At 50.5% G+C, this 26,774-nt stretch overlaps 1 protein-coding gene across 1 annotated transcript in view; it reads right to left on the reverse strand.

Annotated features, from left to right (window-relative positions):
- Positions 1-4,888: 4,888 nt before the first annotated feature.
- Positions 4,889-26,774, reverse strand: part of CCNJL (cyclin J like) — a 53,553-nt gene continuing 31,667 nt past the window's right edge. Inside the window, exons 5-7 of the mRNA XM_066277478.1 lie at positions 10,458-10,760; positions 8,287-8,446; positions 4,889-6,890 (exon numbers count right to left, since the gene is read on the reverse strand). Of these exons, the coding sequence (XP_066133575.1) occupies positions 6,467-6,890; positions 8,287-8,446; positions 10,458-10,760 (887 nt within the window). The 3' untranslated portion in view covers positions 4,889-6,466. The remainder of the gene's footprint in view (positions 6,891-8,286; positions 8,447-10,457; positions 10,761-26,774) is intronic.

Below are 26,774 nucleotides of genomic sequence, written 5' to 3' on the forward strand. Positions count from 1 at the left end.
CTATCCACTGTGCCATCGCCTGGTCAGGCAGAAATTCATTTTTTAAAGATATTTTTATTTATTAAGTTTAGCAAGAGTAGGAGAGACAGGAACATTGATCTATTCCTGTAGGTAGGTGCTCCAACCGGGGATCAAACCGGCAACCTCTACACCAGTGGTAGTCAACCTGGTCCCTACCGCCCACTGGTGGGCATTCCAGCTTTCATGGTGGGCGGTAGCAGAACAACCAAAGTATAAATAAAAAGATAGATTTAACTATAGTAAGTTGTTTTATAAAGATTTATTCTGCCAAACTTAGCGAAAATCTGACATAAAGTACTTGGTAAGTAATTATTATTATATGCTTTAACTTGCTGTAACTCTGCTTTATAAATTTTATAAAGTAAAGTTACTTCCCTACTTTATAAGTCACCATTACTGTGGAACCAGTGGGCGGTTAGAAAATTTTACTAACAGAGATACAAAAGTGGGCGGTAGGTATAAAAAGGTTGACTACCCCTGCTCTACATACACTTTGGGACGATGCTCTAACTAACCTAGTTATCTGCTAAGGCAGGGAACAAATTCTTAAGTCAATGTTATTACAGATTCACAGACTCACAGAATAGTAGGACCTCATAGCTCACTTATTAAACTATATATTTCAGTGATATGGCAACAGAGGCTCAGAGGAAAGAAATTCATGTAAGGTCACACAGTAGAGTGAGTCTCTGACAGCAATGTGAGGTTGGGCGCCACTGGCTGATGGAGGCTAGTTTCTCAGTGCGGTTCACGAGGGTAAATGGAGTAAGGTGAGCTAAAGTCAAGTGTCCATCTTGCTCATATCTTGGCAGGAGGGCTTCCTCAGCCAGTAGAAGGGACGGTGGTTCAGAGCTTCGACTCTGGAGTCACACATTGCTAGGGTTCAAATCCCTCTTCTACCACCCAGAAGCTGTGGTAACTTACCTTAGGGTAAGTTCATCCATTTCTTTGAGCCTCAGTTTCCTCTCCTGTAAATGAGGATAGTATCTGTACATATCTAGTTGAGTTGTCACTCTACAAACTCACTAAATAGTAGCCAGTGCCACCATGACCACCATCACCTCCATTGTCACCACCATCATTCTCAAGCCAGTGATCAGAGGCTTAGGAGCACCGCTTCTATTAACTTGAGGCAAGTGGGCAAGCCAGTGAGTAGCTCAGAGTCCTATCTGGTCCATGTGTAAAATGGACAAATCAGATCTCCCCTTGGGTCACGCAGCAGTTGCAAGGATAAGGGGTAAAAATCCATGCTCATGCCAAAGTTAGAGGAGCTTTACCATTTTGCTGTGCATTTCAAGATGCTGGAGTGACTCCCCACTCAGTTTTCAGATGCCCTTTACCCAGGCTCTTCATGACCCTTGGGAGACATCTCTTACACTCTGCCAGGGCAACCACACCCCTCCTGACAAGTTCATCTAAATGAGTGCTTCCCAAAGCATCTTTACAAACCACCACTAGGTGGCACTCCACCACCCACCTGCTGTCCACTGACACCAGAATGGGAGGTTATGTTGGGGAAGGTTGGGTAATGGGATTAGACAGTGAAATTCTGAGAGGTTGGGGGTTGGTGCAGGTGTGTGTCTGTATGTGTCATCTAGGGGTGAGAAGGCTTTGGAGGCCACATGGCTCCTCAGTCAGGCATATATAAGTGTGAAACCCACTCCCACCTCTTGCCATGGTGAGACCTTGAGCCTGCTTGAACCTCAGTATCCTCATCTGAAAAATGGTGATGACTCTAGCTAGCTATTGGTGGTGTTGTGAGGGCCAAATAAGAGTAGGGGGAATAAGAGAGCACAAGGAAAGTGTCAAATACAGAGCATAGACTATAGTAAGTGCTCAGTTAACAGCTAATGGTCCTTATTGGTTGGTTTTATGTGAGAATGAGTACACACAAGGTCAGAGCTTTTAGAGCAGAGAGAACTGTCCAAACCTGGCTGGCCGTGTGCATCTCCTGGAAGTCCTGTTAAAAGGATAGACCAAGGCCCTGGCCAGTTGGTTCAGCAGTAGAGCGTCGGCTTGGCGTGCAGGAGTCCCGGGTTCGATTCCCAGCCAGGGCACACAGGAGAGGTGCCCATTTGCTTCTCCACCCCTCCCCCTCTCCTTCCTCTCTGTCTCTCTCTTTCTCTCCCGCAGCCGAGGCTCCATTGGAGCAAAGTTGGCCCGGGCGCTGAGGATGGCTCTGTGGCCTCTGCCTCAGGTGCTAGAGTGGCTCTGGATGCAACAGAGCGACGCCCCAGAAGGGCAGAGCATTGCCCCCTTGTGGGCAGAGCGTCGCCCCCTGGTGGGCGTGCTGGGTGTATCCCAGTCGGGCGCATGTGGGAGTCTGTCTGACTGCCTCCCCATTTCCAGCTTCAGAAAAATTAAAAGGAGAAAAAAAAAAAAAAAGGCTAGCCCAAGCCCTACCCAAGACCCGCTGGACGGATCTCTCTAGGTACAAAGACCAGGGAGCTTTCCCTGAGTGCTCCTCAGCCAGGCATGACCATAGAGACTGTTCCAGTCCAACCCTTCCGTTTTGCAGATGGAAAGACTGAGACCTAGAAAAGGGAGACGACCTGCCCAGGTCCACACAGCTAAGGAGCAGCAGAACGCACAACTCCCTATCCATTCTGCCTGTTGTGTCTCTGGCAAAGGCAGGGGCCTGAAGCACTGGTCAGAGCTGGCCTGACCACTTGAGTTCTTCCTTTAAAGCTCGAGCTGGGTTGGAGGTGAAGCTCAGAGGAGGTGTTATTTCTCAAGGCAGAGAAACTCAGACCTTCCACTTCTCAGGCCCACCATTCTTCTCTACATAGTAGTAGACGTTGCAAGCTTCCAGCCCAAGAACAACTCTAACCTCCAATGTGTTATATTGGTCTTCTATTGTGTTAACGTGCTTTTTAAATTTAATTTTTAAATTAGATTTAAAAATTAGATTTTCTAGAAACTGTAGATTTCCAGTGTTTTGTTTGTTTGTTTTTCGAGAAATCTGAAGGTTTGCCAACACAGAGCTTACATCTCTGAAAGGTATAATTGACCAGAGCTGAGTAGAAGCCATATCCTCTGGACACTGGTTTCAACAGCCCTCAGCACCAGCTGGGTTCACTGCGTTACTTGCCTGGTCCTGGTGGGCAGTTGGACTTGAGAGTCCTGTCAAATGCTATGGCTTTTCTGCTGAAAGTCAAGCCACAAGATTTTCCCCTCAGAATAGAGAATGAGGTATTGAGGGCTGGTAAGATTCTTTCCCAGGTACTTGGTGCCAGGGCTAGCCAGAGCCAGCCCAGAGGCGGAGCCCCAAGCCGGCCCCAGACCTCCACCTTCACAGACGGGGCTCGGGGAACCCCTCCCAGATCAGAGCCTACTGGGGGCAGACATATGGTGCCATAGATCACGTTAGCCCGTGGCAGATGTGCAGGAAGCTATGCTTCTGTATTTCTGTCTGCTGGTGAGCACGCCTGCCACTCTGTAAGTCAGGAGCATGAACGCCAGGCAACTCTTTTCTTTTATGAACCCACATCCATTACTCCGTCACGTCTTCCCACCAGGCGAGAGGGATGGCTACAGAGTCTTTCACTCAATTCAAAACCCTTGAGGCACCACCGGTTGGCAGGACAGACCCAGACGGCCTGGGTTTGAGTTATGACTCCTTCTTTCACCACTGCCGTTCTTAGGCAAATAACCTCTCTGTGCCCCATTTTCTGATGTGTCAAATACAGCTAAAATGTTCCAACCGTGTAGGGTTGCTAGGGTGATGACAGCAAATGCCAGAGAGTCCCCGGCATGGTGCTTTGTACACAGTAAATGCTCAATGCCAGATGCCGTGATTGGTGCCACCATCGCCAATGATATTCTATATATTCTATTGGGGGTAAACAGCTTAGGACACAACCGTCCAACCAAGCACACAAATTAGCAAGACCATTTCAGAAGCTCTGAACAGCTACGAGGAGAATAAAAGGGGGCAATGACAGAGTGATGACGAGGTATCACAAGAGACCCCTCTGAGAGCCGACATGGAAGTTGAGCTTTCTCTCCCCTGGCACTAGTGTCCTTTCGGGCCAGATAATTCATTTTTCCCTCCCCCTAAATTATTATTTTTTTAAATTTATTTATTGATTTGAGAGGGGGGGGGGAAGGGAGACATTTATTTCTGTACATATGCTGACCAGAGATCAAACCGGCAACCTCGGGGCGATGCTCTAACCAGCCGAGGAGCCGAGTTACCCAGCCGGGGGCTGGGTCAGACAATTCTGTATCGTGGAGGCTCCTCCTGTGCATTGTTAAGATGGTGAGCAAGCAGCATCCTTGGCTTCCACTTGCTAAATGCCAGCCAAGCTCCTCCTCCCATTGTGACAACCAAAAATATCTCCAGACATTGCCACGCGTCCCCTGGGGAGCAGAAAATGAGCCCTGCTGAGAACCACAGGAACGAAGGAGAAGAGAACCGAGATGTGAGGGCAGATGGCTTTGGAGAGACGGACTCTGATCCTGGAGGACGGGAGGAGGCACAACCCTGACTCTGACCCTAACCCAGGCATCTGTAAGGTTGAGCCAGTCCCTGAGAATAAATCTCTTCTGCTGTATTTATAATGGACTCTGTCTGTCGGGAGAACCCTGACTGATTCAGTGGCAGAGCCGAGATGGAGCCTCTCTCACTCCAGCTGCCCGTGTCCCCAGGGAGGCCCAGCTCCACAGGAGCCAGTTCTGCCGCCACCCATTCCCCGACACCCTCTCCACAGGAGCAAGACACCCTCGGGGCCCATGCGGAGGGGAGTGGGGTGCAGGTGGCTGAAAGAAGACTAGGAAGAGAACTCGGGAGACCCAGAGTAGGTGATGTATTTATTGTGGACACCTTTTTCTGGGGGCCCCTTACAAGCCTCCAGCCGCAGAATCAACAGACACGATAACTTGGAATCCAAACCGGCTGCACATAAATAGGATGTTGGCAAAGGAAAAAAAAAGAGAGAGAGAGAGAGAGAGAGAGAAAAACAAACGAACGTGCGGTGTCCTATGTGCGTGTGACAGAGTGGCAGCGCCAGACCCACGTCCAGTCTCTTCTTGCTGCGCCTTCCACGCGGTGGCTTCCTCACGCTCGGACCGTCGCCTTCGGACCCGACTTGGCAGCGCGCTGCTGCCGTCCTGGCAGCCGTCTGCCAGTCTCTCGGACGGGCAGGTTGAGTCAACAAAACCAATGAGGGTTCTTAAAAAACAAACAAACAAGCACTTGCACTTTTGTGGTTCTATGCACCTCCCAGTTCTCCTGGGTGAACACGTCCCTCCCCCCCACTCAACCAAAACAAACAAATGAACAAACAAACAAAACAAAAACACTGTGCTGAGCACGAGCTGCGAGTCGGAATAAAAACATATTGCACGTGGCCAGCAGAGTGGTCCTGAGAGCCTCCTTACTGCAGATACCCGAATTCTGGCTTTCGATCCAACCGATCGCGTGCCTGTCACTGGTGGTGTCATGTTCACCGCCCCCCTCCCCCAAATCTAGCTGGCATGAAGCACACATTCCACATCATCACCCTTTGCTATCAGCCAAACTCCGAGCCGAGGCTGGGTTGAACCTCACCCACCAGAAGCAGGTAGAGGGAGGTGAGGATGGTTGGGTTTTGAAACCTTCGTCTACCTTTCAACAACCTTTTACTTCCGGGAAGTTACCCAAGTTCTACAGGTGAACACAGCATCCAAAGTATGGAATCTTCTGGAACCGAGAGACTGGAAAGTGGTTCTCCCCATCCATACGCTTTTGAAAAGGGAGTTCTGCTGTCACCTGCGGGTCAGTCACAAGCCAGGGAAAAACCTACAGCCCTACAGCCTGTGCACATGGGACAGGCAGTGTGGCCATCAACATTGTCTTTCTCCTAAGGAATTTTTCAAGTATCACAAAAATCCCTGATACAGTATGTAAACAAGACTTCTTACTGGACAGAAAGCTAGGTCACTTCGGAAAGCAGCAGCATGTGAAAGGTTTAAAAGGGCGAATAAGGTTTTAGGATCGACATTAAAGGTCAGACGGCCGCCCACCGTGCCCCAGAAAGCAGATGCTCAGGTGTCTCTCTCTCTCTCTCGTCGGTGGTGTATACAGGAGTCTTGGATGCTAAACACCGGGCATGCTCGCGGACTGGTGTCTGCACCCAGCTCCCAGTCCTCTGGCCTCGTACCAGGTGTTTCTCCCGTCTCTGGGCTCCTGCTCCCGGAGATGGCCACCGAGCCATCCCTGCACCCCAGGCACACGTGGAAGACGTTTTCCAGGGGAATGCTCTCGGGTGAGGTATCTCATTGATTGTTTTTGCTCGGAGTCCGTTTTATTTAAAAAGAGCACAGACCCTCTCCAATCAAGGGCAACGAGGTCCTGCAGGAAATGGCCACCCAGCCGCCTTGCTCTGCTGAACTCCCTCGTCAGTGTCCCCGTCCTCTTCCTCCGCCAGGGTCTCCAAGGCCTCCCTGGGTGGGCCGACGGGCCCTATCTATCAAAACAGCCTGTGGGGAACGCGGGGCTCCCGCTGAAGTAGCTGCTTCTGTAGGTGGTGGCGAGGCAGTGCCTGGGCTCTGCGGCGACGGCCATCTGCATGCTGAGGGATGCGGGGAGGGGCACGGGGCACACGTCCAGAGGCTGCAGGGAAGGGTACGGGGCATGGAGGGACGAGCCAGTGCCCCCCGAGAGCAGGCTTCCTGAACAGTGGGCCTGCAGTGAGTCCCGATAGGCCAAACACAGGTCCTGCCCGGGGGTCTGGACCTGCGCCAGGGCCACCGGCGTGGGCTGGCCGAGGGCGGGGTAGGCAGGTGGCTGGAACAGCATATGGGTGGCAGTCGGGGGGGTGCCAGGTACCATCACCAAGGCCTGGCTCTTGACTGCAACTGCATCCTTGAGGACACTGTCATAAGCTCTGAAAGGGAAGGGCCTGGGTGAGACTCAGAGGTGAACCTGAGGGCCCCTCGACCTGCCCTGCTCTGCGGGATCCGTGTGCTGCTCCCGCCAGACCTCGCCCAGCCTGTGCTCCCTGCCTCCCGCCTTGCCTCAGTTATTGTCGGACCAACCTCAGCCCTCAGCTAGGATCTACACCCTATAAAAACCTCTTCTGACCTCTCAAGACCAGCCTAGCTGTCCCGTGCCTCTGCCCTGCCCCACCCCATAGTCAACACCCCGGGCAATGACTCCCAAGCTACCTACTGTCCGGCCCCTCACCGCGCCACGTGTGAGCTCCCGCAGGGAGGACCCCGTCGGTACCTGCCTTCCCCACTGCACCCCCACACCAGGCCCAGAACCCGAGGGGCAGAGCTCCTGCCTCCAAGGCACTCCCAGGGGCTCCGTCCCAGCGGGGTCACCCCTGAGTTAGCAGATTCCAAGCAAGTCGTCCACAGGGCCCAAGTTTCTCCCTCCATGAAGGAGAACATAAGAAAGGAGCCAATGGAGGCTGCAGCAGGTCTGAGAAGGGGGCTATTCCAGGGTGACCACCATGAAGAGGCAGGGCTGGGGGCTAAGAAGCCAGGGGCCCCTGTCAGCACTCAGGCCAGACTGTGTTCTCTGGCTTTGGGAACTTTCTAAAAGGCACAGGTTTTATAACAAGGCCCAGGAAGCAGGACTGATGTTTCAGAGAAATGAGACAAGGGCATCTCGGCCAAGAGGTGGCGCTGTAGGGACCTGTGCACATCCTGTAACAACTCGGAGATGCTGCCACCTGTCCTGTGGAAGGAGGACTGGGTGCAGCCAGGTAGGATCGTTCTGTCCTGTGTGTCCTCCTCCCCGAGGTCACCACTGAGCTCCTTCACCTCTGTTCCATGGTGTTGGGTCTACGGCGCCTTCAAGCATCTTTTCTGACACACTGAACGTTTTCCCCCCGAGATTCCTAGGGATCTTTGCAAGGAGGCTGTGGCCTCTTACATTAAGCTGCTCCGGACTTAGCTGGCTAAGAGGTCAGCTTTGTGGCCACATCTGAGAAAACAGCTTATAATGAGAGTCCCTCAATGTGATCATCCATAAGACTGATCGATATACTACTAGGACATAGACCAGAGAGCACGGACATGCAGAAGGGTGTACACACAACCCCTCTTCTCCCTTACTCACCGACCAGAAAACTGCAAACCCGAAGCTACCCAAAATAGGAAGGACTAACCCCCCAAACCCCAGTTCTATCAGGAGTTACCATGGCCCACATACATGAGACACTAGCCGGGGGACCCACCAAAAACCTCCGACTTCAGGAAATCGCCTTAATTGGGCCCCAAGACAGGTGGAACCTCAATATTTCAGAAACACCGGAGGACCGGAGAGGAGCTTACATCAGCAGGATTTCGATGCAGGTGCTGAGATGTTCCAGGGAGTAGTTGGAGATCCTCTGCAGGTCTCTGGTCCAGTAGGGAGAAAGCTGAAGGCAGATTCTAGAGGCCCCGATGCAGGCCGCAGCGACCACAGAGGGCTGGAACTTGTAGAAAATAGGATCTGAAAGAGAACCAGAGGAAATCAGCATCATCAAGCCTCACCTGGAGGCTCCTCAGTGGTGGTGGTGGTGGTAGTGGTGCCATCTGCCTTATGCTTCCTAAAGTCGGTAGAGAAATGATGGGGTTTGAGGCTGTTCACAGCTGTACCACACACTCACACACACACACATACACACACGCACCATGAAAAAGTGGAAACAGCATGAGGTTCTTGAGTCTTAAAACACCTTGGCTCTCAGGGATTTCTGATGTCAGTCTCGAGCAGTGATTTTCAAAATATGGTGCCCATGGCTTCTGGGGGCATCAAGGGGCTTGCTGATGGGCTCCAACAGGCCCATAAACCTTTGTCCTTTCTTTGGTTGTCAGGGGCGGATGATATGCCATTTCAAAGGCTACTTATTGATAGCAACAAAGCCTGGACCAAAGGAGGCACACAATAAAAGTCTGTTGAATAAACAAATGTATGCCTGAATGACTATAGCTGTTTGATATTCATAACTAGAACTGGCACTTGACTTACATTTACTGAGGAATCATCCCCCCAACCTCAGCTTTACTGAAGTACAATCGACAAATAAAAATTACGAATAAGGTGTACAATGTGATTCCTTGGCTTATGTCTACAACTAGGAAATGATATAAGGAAGCTTAACGTCCCGCCAAGATACCTTGCAACGTGGCAAAGCCGGTATGACTTATGTGCAAAGGCAAACTGGCCCTGGCCGGTTGGCTCAGTGGTAGAGCATAGGCCTGGCGTGCAGGAGCCCCGGGTTCGATTCCCGGCCAGGGCACACAGGAGAAGCGCTCATATGCTTCTCCACCCCCCCACTCCTTCCTCTCTGTCTCTCTCTTCCCCTCCTGCAGCCAAGGCTTCATTGGAGCAAAGATGGCCCGGGCGCTGGGGATGGCTCCTTGGCCTCTGCCCCAGGTGCTAGAGTGGCTCTGGTCGCGACAGAGCGACGCCCTGGATGGGCAGAGCATCACCCCCTGGTGGGCGTGCCGGGTGGATCCCGGTCAGGCGCATGCGGGAGTCTCTCTGACTGCCTCCCCGTTTCCAGCTTCGGAAAAGTAAAAAATAAATAAATAAATAAACAAAGGCAAACTGTTGGAATTCCCACAATTTTCCCGAATGATGCTTGGTTATCAGTGCAGTCATGCTGTCTTAGATTGTTCGTGATTTTCGATGATTTCAATGCTTGTTAAAAGCGTGAAATCAGGATGGTTTTAGGGTTACAGGCACCGTGACAGAATCAGACTCTTCAGGTTCAAATTTTAGCAATGACCCTGGGTGAGTTTTTCTTCACCTCTTGAGCATCAATTGAGAAAACGGATTTGTCAAGTGAAAAATGACAACAGCAGAAATTATTTTTACATGACATTGTTGGGAGGTTCAAATGAGTTATATGCAAAGCACTAAAATAAGGAGCCAGGTACATGGTCAGCACTGAGTCTAGACTTGGTATCACAACCACTGGTACTGTTACACATGATATTTTGGTTTGTGGTGGGTTACTGGGTGGTTTTTATCAACTGGATTTCTGACCCAGTATTTTACCTAATACCTAGATTTTAAGACGCTAGGAAGAGTGAGATTCAAGCACAAGTCCCCAAACAGGGTAACTTAATTGCTAAGGCAGGTGTGAACATAACCACCTCCCCCACTCATCTGTATGAATACGGCTCTTTCAGCCTGATCTACCTGCAAATTTGTCCTATTTAGATCATCTGCAATGTTGCAGGTTAGCATAAGAAAAATTCTCAGGTTGACCCATAAGTTTGTAGAATACCAGTGGCCTGTAATTAGCTGCTGTTTCTTTTACACATGATTGGTAACAGATTGGGTGAATCCTTGTTCCTTTCCTGTTTATCCCTTGCAAAGTGGGAGTGATTTGAGCGGATGGGCTCCAGTCGGTAAGGACTCCCTGGCTGGACATGCATGCCTCTTGGTGCCGCCCGATCCCAGCCCCTGGGTGGGTGGGGGAGGGGGGACAGGTCCTGACACTGGGCCCCACCTTGCAGGGTGACCTCTAGGAAGTAGTGGGCGTACTCCTTGAGGCACTCTTTGGTCTTGCGGGGGCAGGTGGCGGGCCAGCTGTGGCAGTGCTGGTCCTTCTGGCTGCCGGAGGCCAGGAGGTAGTAGTCCAGGAAGTGGGCGGGCGTGGGCAGGCAGAGGTTCCAGCCGAAGGCCTCCAGCAGCAGCAGCTCCGTGCTCAGCAGCTCCTTCTTGGTGAGGGTGAAGTTCTGGCTGCTCAGGATCCTCGTACTGTTTATCTGCTCCAGCTTGGGTACGTGGTCTTCCCTATCCTCAAATTTACCTGTGGGAGGAGCAAAGGTTACTGGAAGCCGCTGCTCACCCGCACCCAGGAATTTAGTGAAGGTCCACCTTCATGTGCCCGGATGGTGCTGGGAGGGTCCAGAGCGAGTACGCGCATGCAGGCTGGATCTGTCACGCCCGAGCTGGCGTCCCCGACCCATCACATCCACCTGTGTGATCGTGCACAGGTAACTCACCCTCTCTGTGCCTCAGTTCTCTGATCAATCAGATGGAACGCAGACCTCATAAGGCTTCGATCAGATACAATGACAAAGCGCCTACCGAATGGTCAGGCCGGTGCGGGGAACACAGGAGGTTCGCAAGCGCAGTTAGCAACGGCGGCGAGGGCCTGCGGACCAGGGGGGCTCTCCTGTCTGGTCATGACGGCTTCAACCCCAGGACTGCTCAGAGGGTCAGATGATAGAGCAGCCTGCCCCCCTGGCCCTGTCCCCCCAGATGTGGGAAAGCCCTTCAGGAGCTCCCCATCGTCCTCAGTACTGAGCGTAAGTTCCATCCACAGGTTTGTAATTTGGGTGCTCTCAGAAACAGAGTGTGGGAGGGGGCCTAGGAAAGACTGGCAGGGGGGAGAAAACAGGAAAGGAAAGAAAGCCCAAATGAGTCTTTTTTGTGTGTGTGACAGAGACAGAGAGAAACAGATAGGGACAGACAGACAGGAGGGGAAAGGGATGAGAAGCATCAGTTCTTTGTTGCAGCACCTTAGTTGTTCATTGATTGCTTTCTCATATGTGCCTTGACCGCGGGCCTTCAGCAGACCAAGTAACCCCTTGTTCAAGCCGGTGACCTTGGGCTCAAGCTGGTGAACCTTGCTCAAACCAGATGAGCCCGTGCTTAAGCTGGTGACCTCGGGGACTCGAAACTGGGTCCTCCGCGTCCCAGTCCGACACTCTATCCACTGCTCCAGCGCCTGGTCAAGCTAAACAAGTACTTTTATCAAGCATGTTACCACTGTGGACACCTGAGGCCTATCCCTAGGAGGAATGCTGAGAAAGCATGAGCCTCGGTCACCAGAACCAAAGCATCCGCATATCGACGACCCCTGGTGGTCATCCTCAGGGTAGAGAGGCAGCCCGTGGCTGTTGAGGGTCAAGGGGCTGGGGCTGTGGGTGGAAAGTGGCAGCCTCCACTGTGGGAGGCTCTGCATTGGACCTCCCTGCCTCACCCCCTCACTCGAGAGACCGCACACAGCTGGCAGGGACTTCTGTCACTGCCATCCTCTGGAGGCACCGTGCTTGCCTACCAGCCTCGTCTACACAGCCCCTCTGTCTGGAGCACCCGTCCTTACCCACAATCAGAGACACTGCCCCTTGGAGGCCTTCCCTGACCATCGTCCCCAGGGACGGTGAGCCCCGAGTCCTGGCCTCGCTCTGGTCACCTGTGGCCTCCCAGCCCACCCTCACTGGGGGCAGAGCAGCTGCTGGGCGTGTGTCAGAAGAGGCAGCTGTGCTCAGAGCACATGTCTGCGGCCGTGAAGGAAACAGGCAGCAAAGCGTCCGCACACCTGTGCACAACCGCCGGCGCTGCTGACCCAGTTCTCACCCGACTGTCACGCTCCTTAGGAGAGATAAGGAGGGAGGTAACCACGGCAGGCTGCCCTACCGCAGGTACGACCCAGTCCCCAGGAAGGCTCCACAGATGTCACTGAGAAACGCCGACTCTGCGCAGCCCGTCTGTCCATCTTCTCGGGAGCCTGAACACTCCCACTAAGTGGACAGCACCCACTCAGCGGGACAGAAGCTCTGGTCCTTGACAGGGAGGCGCTGAGCGAGTGGGAATGGACAGCAGAGTGAGGGGAAGACAGCCGTCCACGGGTTCTTAAGCAGCTTACCCCCCCCCCGCCCCCAACCCCATCCCCAACGGGAGCTTGATCCGGTAGGAACCACCGCCAAAACGCACACTTTCCCTCGCCGCACATGCAGGGACAACTCAGGCAGGTGACGGCAAGGCCAGTGCTGCCCATGGGGGAAGGCCCTCTCCGCAGCTGAAATCCTGGGCCTTGCCTCGTCCCCCACAGCCCCCGTCGGCAAGCACAGGATGCAGCTTCATGGAACTCCGGCCCTCCTCCACGTGGGAGTGGGAGTGCTGGTCCTCTCACCCACCTTGTCACCTGTCAAGAGCTCAGTTCAGAGACCACTGGCTGTCACCAAGGCACTTCTCACACTCAGATTGCTTGTTTACTATCAGGTATTAATATTGCTGGCCAGCACCTGATCTTTAACAGGTTATTAACAAGTCTACGCCCCATGAGGACAGGAACTATGGCTATGCCCCAGGTCCCAGCACAGCCCTTGGCACATAGTAGGTGCACAATAAATATTTATTGAGTTGAAGGAACAGTTCTCTCTGGACAGTGAAATTTTAGGCCATTTGAATTGTCCTGATTATCTATATTCCTGGAACCTTTTCCTCACCATCATGTATTCTTTGTGCAATTTAAAAAGAAAAGAAACAAAAAATATATACGTATATATTTTTGCAAAATTGTCAAGGTTTTCCTGAACGGGGCCAGGCACTCGATAGAGAGGAGCTGTTTCTTCCCGGGAGCAGAAGGCGGCACGGTGAAGGTCACAGTCTCGGCAGAACCGTGCGTGGTGCAGGGGGCGGGGTTGGCACTGAGACCCTTCTGCGGCGTTGCTGGCAGCCAGCAATTCATTCCGACCAGCAGATGTGCTCAATCAGATTAGTTTCCTCCCTGTCCTCGGTGCCTTTCAAACCTTTCAGAGATCTTCTTTTTCCCCCAACCACCAGGCCCCAGAGGATTACCCTGAAATGGAAGGGGCCATGACTACACTACTGAGGAGTCTGAATTCACCTGCTGCTTCCTGGGGACCAGGCCAGAGCCAGGCAGAGGGGGTTGGGAATCCTCAGTGTGTCGGCTCTGAACCTAGAAGCAGTAAATCCACAGGCCTCTCATTTCCCACCTAGGACTACGCCCTGGGAGAAACGGTCACGCAGAATGGAAAGGGCTGTGTGCCCTGCACGCACTGCTGCACGGAGCCTTGTGCTGGGCCAGGCACTGTGCTGAGTTCTGGACGTGACTGGTCCTCCCGGTGGGTTCTGTTCATATCCCCAGACTCAGAGAGAGGGCTCTGAGGACAGCCCCCGCCCCGCCCATCTCTTCACTGCTGGCCAGCCACCCCCGGCTTAAAGTGACGAGTCCCCAGCACAAAGCATTTCACAGCCAGGAAAGATTTTATGAGTTTCCTGCTGTTGCACGTGCCTGGCAGACATTTCCTCCCCTCCTCCCATGACCGTGAGCAGAGCCAGTCCTTTGTCCCCAGCACTGCCACCACCAAGCAGCGCCACTCAGCTGCCTGCTCCTTATCGACAAGACGAACGGCACAGACAACAGATGCCTGTAAGTCTCCAGACGGGCCCCCTGGGAGGCGTGCAGGACAGAAGTCCGAGTCTTTCCAAGTCAGACGAGAGCCACGGCCTCTCTTGAGCTTGTTCAATGTATTTGGAAAATTTTCAAATCCACAGAAAAGATGAGTGAGTTGAGATGACCCTTCACCCAGATTCACTAATTGCTTGACCCAGGTTTGGTGTGTGAGCGCGCACAAGTGCGGATGTAAATATTGGTCTGCCCGATCATTTCTAGTTAAGGTGCAGATGTGACATGACCCCTAGACACTTCAGCATCTATGTCCCTGAGGTCTTTTTCCTACATAATCATAATGCTAATAACAACCCTAGGAAGATCAGCATTCATGCAACAATATTTTCTAATATTCAATCCATATTTGACTTTCCACAAAGGTCCCCAAAACACCTTTTATAACCTTTTTTTTTTTTCCTTTGAGGAGACAGGATCCAACAAGGCTCACATATGGTGCCTATCAGGTCTCTTTAGTCCCTTTCTTTCTTTTTTTTAAAATTTTTTTATTTTTCTGAAGCTGGAAACGGGGAGAGACAGTCAGACAGACTCCCGCATGCGCCCGACCGGGATCCACCCGGCACGCCCACCAGGGGTGGGATGCTCTGCCCACCAGGGGGCGATGCTCTGCCCCTCGGGGGCGTCGCTCTGCCGCAACCAGAGCCACTCTAGTGCCTGGGGCAGAGGCCAAGGAGCCATCCCCAGCGCCCGGGCCATCTTTGCTCCAATGGAGCCTTGGCTGCGGGAGGGGAAGAGAGAGACAGAGAGGAAGGAGGGGGGCGGGGTGGAGAAGCAAATGGGCGCTTCTCCTATGTGCCCTGGCCGGGAATCGAACCCGGGTCCCCCGCATGCCAGGCCAACGCTCTACCGCTGAGCCAACCGGCCAGGGCCCCATTCTTTCTTTCTTTTTTGTGACACTGATTCTTTGGATGAATCCAGGCCAGTTGTCTTGTTAAAAAATTCTGGGCTGTCTGGTAGCTCCCTCATAATCAAACAACTGGGGCAGCAAAACTACAGAGGTAATGTTTTGTGCTTCTCACTGGATCACATCAGGAATTATAGAATGTTAGTTTGTTCCAGCAATAGTGGTGCTACAGTAGATCGCTGGGTGACAGTGGTGACACCAGATCTCTCCATTTTAAAGGTACCGTTTTCCTGTGAAATTAATAAGCAATCTGTGAGGTATCATTTTGAGAGTCTAGGAATATCCAGTTTCCCAAAAACCTTCAATGGTCTGACATCCACAGATGATCCATCTTCTCCTGGATAAATTCCTATACTGGGGTTGAAAAAGATATTTTTTAACAATTTTATCATTCCATCTATATATTTTTAAGTCTTAAAATTATTTTATATTTATGGAGTTTAGAAAGAGAAGAAGGGAGAGAGAGAAAATCATTGATGTGTTGTTTCGCTTACTTTTGCATTCACTGGTTGATTCTTGTATGTGCCCTGACCAGGGATTGAACCCACAACCTTGGTGTATTGGGATAATGCTCTAACCAACTGAGCTACCCAGCCAGGGCTCCATCCATCTTTTTCTTTTTGGATATTCACTTTGCCCCAAATTCGAACACAGGGAGCTCTATCAACATCCTTTTAAGATAAGAAAAAAATCCTAAGCTTCCCTGGGTCTTGGAGGCCGGGTACACCCACGTGAACCCTTAGCGTTGATGGCTGGCAGTAATAATGAAACCTGCAAATGACACCTTTTCAGACCCTCTGCTCGCCCAGCTGACCAACTGTTCACACTGTCCCCAGGGGCAGGTACAGAGAGAGCCTGGGTGATTCTTGGCAGGCTGACTGCAGTGACTTACACTCAACCATATACTGGGCCATAGAGGCAAGACCCTGTCCATCCAGCAAGCCTAGGAGGGGGACATGTATAGACTGGCTTTTAACCATTTTTAACTGCATAGTTCAGTGGCATTAAGTACATGCAGGTGGTTGTGCAACCAATCTCCAGAACTCTTTTCATCTGGCAAAACTGAAACTGTATACCCATTAAACAAGCACTCCCCCTCTTCCCCTCCCCTCCCCCTGGTAACCACCATTCTGCTTTCTGTCTGTCTGAATTGACTGTTCTAAAGACTGGTTTTCTTCTTCCATCTACTGTCCTAGCAATCAAACCCTATTCAGACCAAACAGGATTCCGGACTTTTCTGAATTAGGGCCAAGAGAAGCAATACTTTGAATTGCTTAAATGAGACAAACACACACAAACAGGCTTTGAATCGGAAAATTTTAAATATAGAAAATAATAATAATAATAATAATAATGTTAAATCGACCCCCATGAAGGCATTGCCCAGTCTAACAATCATCCACCTTTGCACTGCCTTTAGAAAATTTCTTAAACAAAAAGGTAAGCAGCACAGAACAGGATTCAATAAAAAGCCAGTGTCGTTGCATTTCTGATGCCCAGGCTCAGTGCTGCTTTCTCTACCAGACAGGCTGCTTCCAGTTGATACCCCAACAGTCCTTCATGCCCAGCAAGGTGCCCAATCAGGGCTACCTGCTGCCCAATCAGGATCTAAACCTAACTAAGCTCAGAGATGACTCTGAAGAGAACCAGCTCTTAAAGCAACAGCTGGCTATTCTTTCCTTTAAAACAAAGTGCAATGCCTTTAAAACTAGGCAAAGCTACTGGCCAGGCTCTGCTGGACACCCAGAGCAAGTGCCACAATGACTTTGGCCTCCTTTCCCTGGACTGTGACCTTGAACTCCGCCCTCCTGCTGGTGGTTCCAAGGTTCACAGAGGAGGGAGGTGAAGGGGAGTGTGAGGTCCAAAGCCTTTTACCAGATGGGTCCTCCCCAAGGAGTGGGACTTCCCCAGTTTGCACAGCTGGTTAGCAAGAGGCAGAGAATCCTGCCTGAGCAGGCAGTGGCGCAGCAGATAGAAAGTTGGACTGGGATGTGGAGGTCCCAGGTTCAAAACCCCGAGGTCGCCAGCTTAAGCACGAACTCATCTGGTTTGAGCAAGGCTCACCAGCTTGAGCCTAAGGTCACTGGCTTGAGCAAGGGGTTACTCGGTCTCCTGTAGCCCCCCCCCCCCGGTCAAGGCATATATGAGAAAGCAATCAATGAAGAAGTAAGGTGCCCGAGTGAAGAGGCAGAGAATCCCCACACCAGGGGGGCTGCAGTCCAGGCGCCACCACTGCCTAGCCGGAACCTGAAACCCCGGGCAGCCCCCAGGGAGGGGAAGCCTCCGTGGACTTGTTTGTTAAGCCCTACACAAGGGCACTCTGTTCACTCTGGTAACAACCCCAGGAGGCTGGGGTGTTTTCCACATTTCATCAGAAGCTTTGCAATCACCTTGCTAGCTGATTCGGGACAGAGTAAGATGAGAAAGAAGCCTGGCTGTCCGCTCCACGGCGGTGGGACCACATCTGCCTTGTAGAACATCACAGCTCCCCTTCACATGTTAGCACAGCAGCTGGCATACAGTGCATCCTTAAAAAGTTGCATTTATTTTCTTCAGTGAATAGATAAGTGGCTCCAAAAGTCCAGAGCTTTCTAAACCACAAGCAGGAAATCTCTGATATGTCACGGGGAGCCCTGAAACCCCAGCGTCTCCACAGGGAGCACATCTATCTGGGGGCAGGAATTCCCATGGATGAGAGGGTCAGGACCGTTGCAGCCTCTCCCCATCAATCCACCCCGTGCTCCACAAATACTCGTCTTCGTCTTCCCTTCCCCTCTGCTCAAGCTATGTGGTCGTTCAGTCCCAGAGCCTGTCCACTAAGGGGCTGTATGATCAACAGAACTTTGTTTTTTCTTGCAACAACAGAATTGACGTTGAAGAGTAAGTCTCGACTGGTATACTTTCAATAGTAAAGGACCACCCCAACTCTGCCCAAACCAGCTTTTTCTTTTTTGAAGAAAGACACCTGCAAGAAGCAACTACTACGAGTTGATGCTTTCGAAGTTTCCCCCTAACTTTCTCTCTGTATATCCTCGCTCTAAAACAATAAATAAAATCTAAGAAAAACAAAAATTTAAAAACCCTCGTCTTTTTGTAGTTACCAGACGCCTTTTGTAGTTATCAGAAGCACCTTTTCGGTGCTTTCTACTCGTCCCTAAAGGGGGCACTGATCATACGTCCAGCAGACAAGTGTCCTTTCAAGGAACCAGGAGAGACATTTTGAGCGATCTGAAGGAGAAGCCAGGACAGCACCCTCAGGAAGGCTGTTTTACTTTTGGATGCAGCACAGAGAGGCAGAGAGCTCTTAGGATGACCATCCTGGGTTCCAGGATGCTCAGCCACTCACCAGCTGTGTAGTCTGGGGCAAGTCTCAACCTCTGGGGCCCAGGCACTGTGAATAACAGTAGAAAGAACTGTGGTGAGGATGACATGGGGGCTCAGTGTGTTGAGAAGGGTGCTCGGTCCTTAGCAAACACTAGGACCAGCTCTGCCTTGTAAACCTCGGCTCAATTCAGGACCAATTGAGCAATCATGGCCACAGGCACAACTGACAGCTCAGTTTCTGGATAGGATCTGATGTGGGAAAGAGAGAAAGCCAGAGACAGAGCAAGCAAACCCTCCAGCTATGTTAGCGGGGGTTTTTATGGCAGTTTTCAGAGAAAGAGGGAACCCACAGGGTGGGGAACAAGGAGCGTCCCTGCCACTCTGCCCTTAAACATCTGCTGCAGACATGACCTGTTCTGTTGGTCCAGCATCCCCCTTCTCTGGGGCGGGGCAGTCCCTGAGGGATATTGAATGAATGAATGAATGAATGAATGAGTGTCCATTTCTGACAGGCTGAATTGATTCCTGAGTATAATTTTGGAAATAAGAGGCTAGAGATGAAGTTGTAGGCCGTTTCATTCTTAAAGAGGAAACTGTAAATAATGCCTCCCAGGTCAGAGGTGGCACTCTGCCAGCTGGGTCACACACACACCGGCTTCCCTTCTGGCTGCCAGACTTTCCTGACTTAGGATGGAGCAACCAACACAATGACTTTACTTGGTGGCCCCGGCACATGCCTGGCTCTTCTGGGCTCTGCTTTATAAGGGACCCATACTTTCACTGACTGTCTAAAAAGGTAGGGGCAGGGGTCACTTGTCACATAAACAGCTGGCATCTGGAGCCAGGTCGAGCAAAGGCTTTGTGTAGAGAAACGGAGTTGTCTCCTGTAACGAGAGTCACTTCTGTGCACAGTGTGCACGCCCAGCTCAGCAGGGCTGCTCCACACCAGGCCCGGAGGGGCCGTGAGCAGTGCCAAAGGCGTGGGCATCATGAGTCCTGGGTCCTTTGTTCCCATCGGTGCTGGGAGCAGGGAGGAGGAGGAGGAGAAGCAATCTTGGCCCCTGCCATCGAGGTTAGAAGGGGAGCTGCTTCCAGATGAGGGACTTGGACTGGAGGCTGGAGTGTCAGAAGGCGCAGCTGGGCTTGCCCAGCCACCTCTCCATGGGTGGCCCAGGACTTCCTGGTACAGCCAGACCCTGGGGCCAGTTACCTAATTTACCTAATTACCTTATCTACTGGGCCTCAGTTTCTTCCTCTGTCAAACTGGGGAAAATAATACTGACTACGACCTAGAATTGTTTTGAAGATTAAATGAGTCAATTCATGCAAAGAACTCAGACTACTGCCTAGCATGTAAAGACATTAAATATGAGCCATCCCAGGATCACAGGGGCCAGACTCTGTCCTCCACCCTCAAATGTTGAGTATTTATGTTAAAAAATGTACTGAGTTTGCAACTAATTTCTATTTTATTCATGATATTTTTTTTCTATATTCTCATTTTCTGCACGAAATAAGTATTACTCTCCCACTGAGGAGAAACAGTTTAAACTTCTCAGAAGATAGAGATGCCACTGATGGGACCCTGGATGCCACAACTGGCACAGAAACTGCCAAAGAAGGTTCCAGAACTTGGGTCTGCCCTAGCCCAAGACTATCCTGGCATAAATCGGTTTTACTAGTGCCCACGGGTCAGGAGGTATCAGACTTTCCTAGAAGAGTTCCAGAAACCCAACCTGTCAGTGACAAAGAAGAGACTTCCTGTCTAGACAGTGAAATGCGTATAATTAACACGAAGGCTTAGGAGGCAGGGAGAGGCATGCTCCTTGAAGACGATTCCGAAAATGCAGGCAAACCCAACGACCATAAAAATAATCTCTCGTCTCCCCACCCAGGAGTGTCAGAGGCCGGTAGATTTCCTTCAGGTCTGAAGGTGGTTTTAAAACCAGGGAAAGCTGCCTTGCTGAAACTATCACGAGCCGCGCGGACCAGGCAGTGGGTGCCCGGCAGAGGGCAGGCTGCTGTGATCTGGGGAGTAAAACCTCCACCATGTGGAGCCCACAGGCGAGGCAAGGACGAGGTATTACCTGGAATATACCCCGGGTAGTTCTCCCGGGGATCAAAGGACCTAATGAATAAGAACTCTAGAGTCTTCTTCCTCATCAGCAGTAGCAGGAGAATGGACACAAGGATTCACTACACATAGGGTTCAAGGTTAAAGCAAATAAAAAAGAAAATAAACATAAACACCCCGCTCCCGCAGCCACACGGCATACAGCACGAAGAGCAGACAGGGTGCCTGACGTCAACGTCCCGGTCATTTTCCCGCTCACCATGTGAGCCAGGCTGTTCTCCCAGCAGGAAGGACAGTTGGGTTTTTCTTAGAAGGGCATTTAGCTTATTCTTGGCGTGGGTGCAGAGATCTGCTGGCAATGCCTGGATTGAAGGCTGTTTCTTTAACCCGGGACTTGGTCTGTGATGTGCTCCACTGTCTCCAGGCTTAGCGCATAGTAGGCACATGTGTGTGAAAGGAATCATCTTCAGCAACAGAGACTGCATACATTCCTTCCATTCACCACGTCCCCAGGGCTGAACATGGCATCTGGCATATAGCAGAGGTCAACTAAATGTTTTTCAATGATTTACCTGTGTGGGGTCAAGGGCTCCTGAACAAGGCATGTTCAATAAACTCATGCAGGTTAAAATCTCCATCCTCTCAACCCCCCAAAATCCTCAGAGCCCAGAACCCCAGGCCCTGGATAAACAGGTCCAGGCAGCAGACTTGCTAAGACAAACTGTAGTTTCTGAGTTTCCAGCCCAGCCAGCTGTCTGACAGGCACTCACTCACACAAAACCCTCCCCCCAAAATAGCTCTAAGCCTGCCAGTCTGCAGAGACAGGAACAGGAATTGGAAAATCACCTCATCTTCGCTCACTGCGTTGTAAGCCTGGAGCCCCGAGCCCGGATTTGTGCAGTGTGGCCCCTCACATGACAAACCACACTACCTTTTTCCAGACCGCCCTGGGCTGGGTGGCCACTACTGAGATGCCACCGATGAGAAGGCGTCCCATCGATGCTGGGGCAGCTTTCAGAAAAAATCATCAACAACTGTCACATCCCGTGCACATAGCCAACATCAGTCCTCTTCTGACTTCTGAGACGTGAAACCGTGGCCAGGAGGAAATGTGGTCTTCCTCCCGGCGGGCACTCTTGCATGAGACGCAAGGAGCGGTGAAATTATCGTGAGACGCAAGGAGCTGCGAAATTATCTCCTGCAAGGGGGCAGCCACATGTCCTTGCAGATTTGGGTTTAATCCTGTAAGTAAATCTCATGCTCTGTCTGCAATACACCCCTGAAAAGGACACCTGGAAAAACCACCCTCTTTGCAGGTGCTGCGGACCATCAGTGCCCCGGAGGCACCTGAAGCACCCGCAGCCTGGACAGCTGGCGGGCTGAACCTCCCTGGGGAAGGAAGGCAGCGCCATCCTTCATCCCTTCTTCCAGGAGCGATTAAACCTGCTTTCAAGTTTCCAAAATCTCCCAGCGGGTGACCCCATCCTGCCCCCACTGCTCTGCTGCCAAAGCTGCTTCTCAGAAGCAATAGTTGCCTGGTGATCAAAGCAGGGCATGAAGGTGGCTCACTGGGAGAAAGAAGGGCCTCTCTCTCCTAGAGTCGCACAAGCACCTGGCAGGCAACGATGCTTACTGGTACCTGCCCGACAAGATGTGGCTAATGACTTCTGGCTTTTAGGAGCCTTCCAAGCAATTGGTCTGGGAACTCACTGCTTGCCAGGACATCCATCCCGGACAGGGCAGGGCAGAATGGCAGGACGTAAAAGCACTCCCCACGGGGAGCACAGAGGAAAAGCCACCCAGGGACACTGGTGGTGGTGGGGGGGGGGTGGAGAAGGGACATCGAACACTTTCCTTCTGATAGTTGCTGTTTAGGTAGAAGTCGTGGTTCCAAAGGCTCCTGCAAATTAAGTTCAATCAAAAGGTATCTCCTCAGTATCAGTTTTTTGTTGTGGTTGTTTATTTATTTATTTATTTATTTATTCATTTTAGAGAGGAGAGGGAGAGACAGAGGAGAGACAGAAGGGGGGGAGGAGCTGGAAGCATCAACTCCCATAGGAGCCTTGACCAGGCAAGCCCAGGGTTTTGAATCGGCGACCTCAGCATTTCCAGGTCGACGCTTTATCCACTGTGTCACACCACAGGTCAGGCCTCAGTATCAGTTTTATCGACACCTAAAGCGAAGCAATTATTATTAATTGCGAAGCAGTTGAGCGCTAGCTACCAAAATCTGAAAAGTGTTCTGTAATAGGGCATTTCCTACAAAATAATTAATTTATACTTTGAAGAAAAAAAAATCTGAAAAGTACACATCCTTTGATCCAAACAATTTCTCCCCTGGGAATTTATCTCACAGACATACACACGTAAGTGTGCAAAGATACAGAGGAAAGGACAGTTGCTTTATCGTGCACAGCAGTGAAAAAACTGATGTCAAGCTAACCGTCCAACGACAGAAGCATCATGAAATAGACAGCAGTGTTTATATTAGGGAACACTCTGCCGTCAATATAAGAAGGTGAATCCACACAGACTGATGGAGAAGGTGTTCCCTAGTGTCCTATGAAGAAAGAACCTTCAGTATGAACCCAGTCGGGTGATCTACAGTGGACTCCGGTTATTCACACTAATCATGGTTAAGTCAATGCAATATGGTGCTAGGGCAGGGGTCCCCAAACTTTTTACACAGGGGGCCAGTTCACTGTCCCTCAGACCGTTGGAGGGCCGGACTATAAAAAAAAAACTATGAACAAATCCCCATGCACACTGCACATATCTTATTTTAAAGTAAAAAACAAAACGGGAACAAATATAATATTTAAAAAATAGAACAAGTAAATTTAAATCAACAAACTGACCAGTATTTCAATGGGAACTATGCTCCTCTCACTGACCACCAATGAAAGAGATGCCCCTTCCAGAAGTGCTGTGAGGGCCGGATAAATGGCCTAAGGGGACCGCATGTGGCCCGTGGTCTGTAGTTTGGGGACCCCTGAGCTAGGGGATACTGAACCACATTCTAGAATAGGGGGTCGGGAACCTAAGGCTCGTGAGCCAGATGTGGCTCTTTTGATGGCTGCATGTGGCTCGCAGACATCTCTTAATAAAAAAAATATTAACGTTAAAATATAAAACATTCTCATGTATTACAATCCATTCATTTCCTACCACTCATGTTCATGGTTGTAGGTGGTTGGAGCCAATCACAGCTGTCCTCCAGGACAACACTAAATTTTTATTGGATAATGCTTAACGTACACGGGTCGCTGTATGGCTCTTATGGAATTACATTTTAAAATATGTGGCGTTCATGGCTCTCTCAGCCAAAAAGGTTCCCAACCCCTGTTCTAGAAGGAGATACAGGGTTAGGATCCTGTGGGTCTCGGATCACAACTGATCAGTACAAAACTCTGTTTTGTGTATTTCTGAGTAATATATTCTTGATTCATTATCATAAAACTCAGAGCTGAGAGTACTACTACAACTCACGCCTGAATGAAGCATTTCTAACATACCTATCTTCTCCAAAAAACACACACACTACAGGCTTCTTGTACTTGGGACCACTAGACAGCAATGCAGCACTATGATCGGGGGCCATTTTCAACAGCAAAACCACCCACAGGTAGAAAGACGGGACAGCATGGTACTCAACAGACTGAGAAAAGGACTTGTTCTCGGTAACGAGAGCTGCCGCGTTCCGTCTCAGCTGGGAACGCACAGGCAAGATGGCTAACATTTTCTGCTGCTCCACACGCGTCCACGAACGGCCGCAGAAGTTCCGTGAGTACTGGCGTGGGGGTTAAGAATAGTTCTCAGTGAACAGGCAAATTCGCAGGTACGGCATCTTCAAATCGTGAGGATCGACTGGGTGTCTGTATATTCTCAGAACACTTCTAGAAAATATACCGGATCAAGTTTGGAAGAAGATACAAGAACCTGCTGCTCCCAGAAGTCATCTCTGGGGACTGGGATGGGCAACCAATGGAAAGAAAAAGAAAAAATGAGAAAGGGAGGAAGGGAGAGAACCTGCGATTTTGTTTACTGGCCAGTTTCTAAGGGTATAATCCATGATTCATCCACTCCCTCCCCATACATGAAAATAGATATTCCCAATTATGAAAACATAAGTATAGATATATCCAGGTCTGAAAGAATATATACCAAACTGTAAGAATGGGACTATGGGTTTGAAAGGAAATTAAATTTTTACACTAAGTAGCATTCCATCTTTTGGATTTTTTTTTTTTTTTTTACAATAAAAATGTATCTTGGCCTCAGCCTGTTGGCTCAACGGTAGAGCATCAGCCCAGAGTGCAGAAGTTCCAGGTTAGATTCCCAGCCAGGGCCACACTGGAGAAGCACCCATCTGCTTTTCCACCCTTCCCCCTCTCCTTCCTCTCTGTCTCTCTCTTCCCCTCCCGCAGCCAAGACTCCATTGGAGCAAAGTTGGCCCGGGCGCTGAGGATAGCTCCATGGTCTCTGCCTCAGGCCCTAGAATGGCTCCAGCCATAACGTAGCAATGCCCCAGATGGGCAGAGCATTGCCCCCTGGTGGGCATGTTGGGTGGATCCCGGCCGGGCACATGTGGGAGTCTGTCTGACTGCCTCCCTGCTTCTATCTTTGGAAAAATACAAAAAATTAAAATGAAAAATAAAAATGTATCTCATACTTCTTGTATCATTGTAATACGGGCTTACATTTAAGGTGACACTACCCTAGCAGAAAAGTCACCAATTCTGCCTTCTGCCCACTGGCTTTCTCCCACCCTCTCTCCTTCCCCTTCTTGCTTCTTGCCCTGGGGCTAAGGACATACTACCTAGTCCTTCTGAACAGCAATAACTAGGCAGAAGCGAAACTCCAAGTTTACTCAAAAAGTTCAACACAGAATTATCATTTGACCAGAAATCCCAATTAGGTTTATACCTAAAAGAAGTGAAAACAGGTATTCAAATAAAATTGGCCCCTAAATGTCCACAGCAGCACTAATTAGTAACAGCCCAAAGGTGGAAACAACTCAAATGTCCACCAACAGACAAAGGAATAAACAAAGGCGGGCCACCCATAAAATGAAGTAGTACGCAGCCGTAACCAGGAGTGAAGTCGACACACGCTACAGTACAGTATCGAGTGGAAGAAGCCAGACACAAAAGGCCACCTATTATCGGATTCTCATATGAAATGCCCAGAATAGGCCAACTTGTACGCACAGAAAACAGATGAGTGGTTGCCAGGGGCTGGGGGTGGGAAGGAACGGGAAGTGACCGCTTTTAAAAGATTTTATTTATTGGTTTTACAGAGAGAGGAGAGGGGAAGTGAGAAGTATCAACCCACAGCTGCTTCACTTTGGTTGTTTATTGATTGCTTCTCTTATCTGCCTTGACTGGGCAAAGCCAGGGCTTCGAACCAGCGACCTCAGCATTCCAGGTCGAGGCTTTATCCACTGCGCCACCACAGGTCAGGCGGGAAGTGACCACTTAATGAGTATGAGGGTTCCTTTTGGGGTGATGAACATGTTCTGTAACTAGACAGAGGTGACCATAGGACAGCAGTGTGAATGTACAAAATGCCACGGAATCGTAGTCATTAAAATGCTAAATTTCATGTTGTGGCATGAATTTTACCTCAATTAAAAAGAATAAAAATAGCCTGACCTGGCGGTGATGCAGTGGATAGAGCATAAGACTGGGATGCGGCAGACCCAGGTTCAAAGCCCTGAGAACCCCAGCTAGGGTGTGGGTTCATCTGGCTTGAGCAGGGGGGCTCATCTGCTTGAATGTGGGATCATAGATATGACCCCATGGTCGCTGGTTTGAGCAAGGGGTCACTCACTCTGTTGTAGTCCCCTGGTCAAGGTACATATAAGAAAGCAATCAATGAACCACTAAGGAGACTAAAGAGCCACAGTGAAGAATTGATGCTTCTCATCTCTCTCCCTTCTTGCCTATCTGTCCCTATCTATCCCCCCCCCCCCGTCTTTGTCAGAAAAAAGAAAAAATAATAAAAATAAAACTGAGCTGTGTGACCTCAGGCAAGTTATTCAGCCTCTCTGAACCTACAGAATGAGCAGATGACAGCAACGACCATAGAGACTGCTTGTGAGGATTCTACATGATGTGTGGGCAAGGTGACTGGCAGCACAGGGCTGGGTATGTAGGAAAGGACCAGGTAAGCAACGAGGCTGCCGGCGCCAGAATTACGGATGATGACAGAGCACTGTCCCAGTCAACTCCCCTGAAAGTCAGCTTGCACCTGAAAGTTGTGGGGGGTTTCCACATTTTCAAGGTCTCCTTTTAAT

The sequence above is a fragment of the Saccopteryx bilineata genome, chromosome 4 (assembly GCF_036850765.1).
Source record: "Saccopteryx bilineata isolate mSacBil1 chromosome 4, mSacBil1_pri_phased_curated, whole genome shotgun sequence".
In the NCBI taxonomy this organism is placed as follows: Eukaryota; Metazoa; Chordata; class Mammalia; order Chiroptera; family Emballonuridae; genus Saccopteryx; species Saccopteryx bilineata.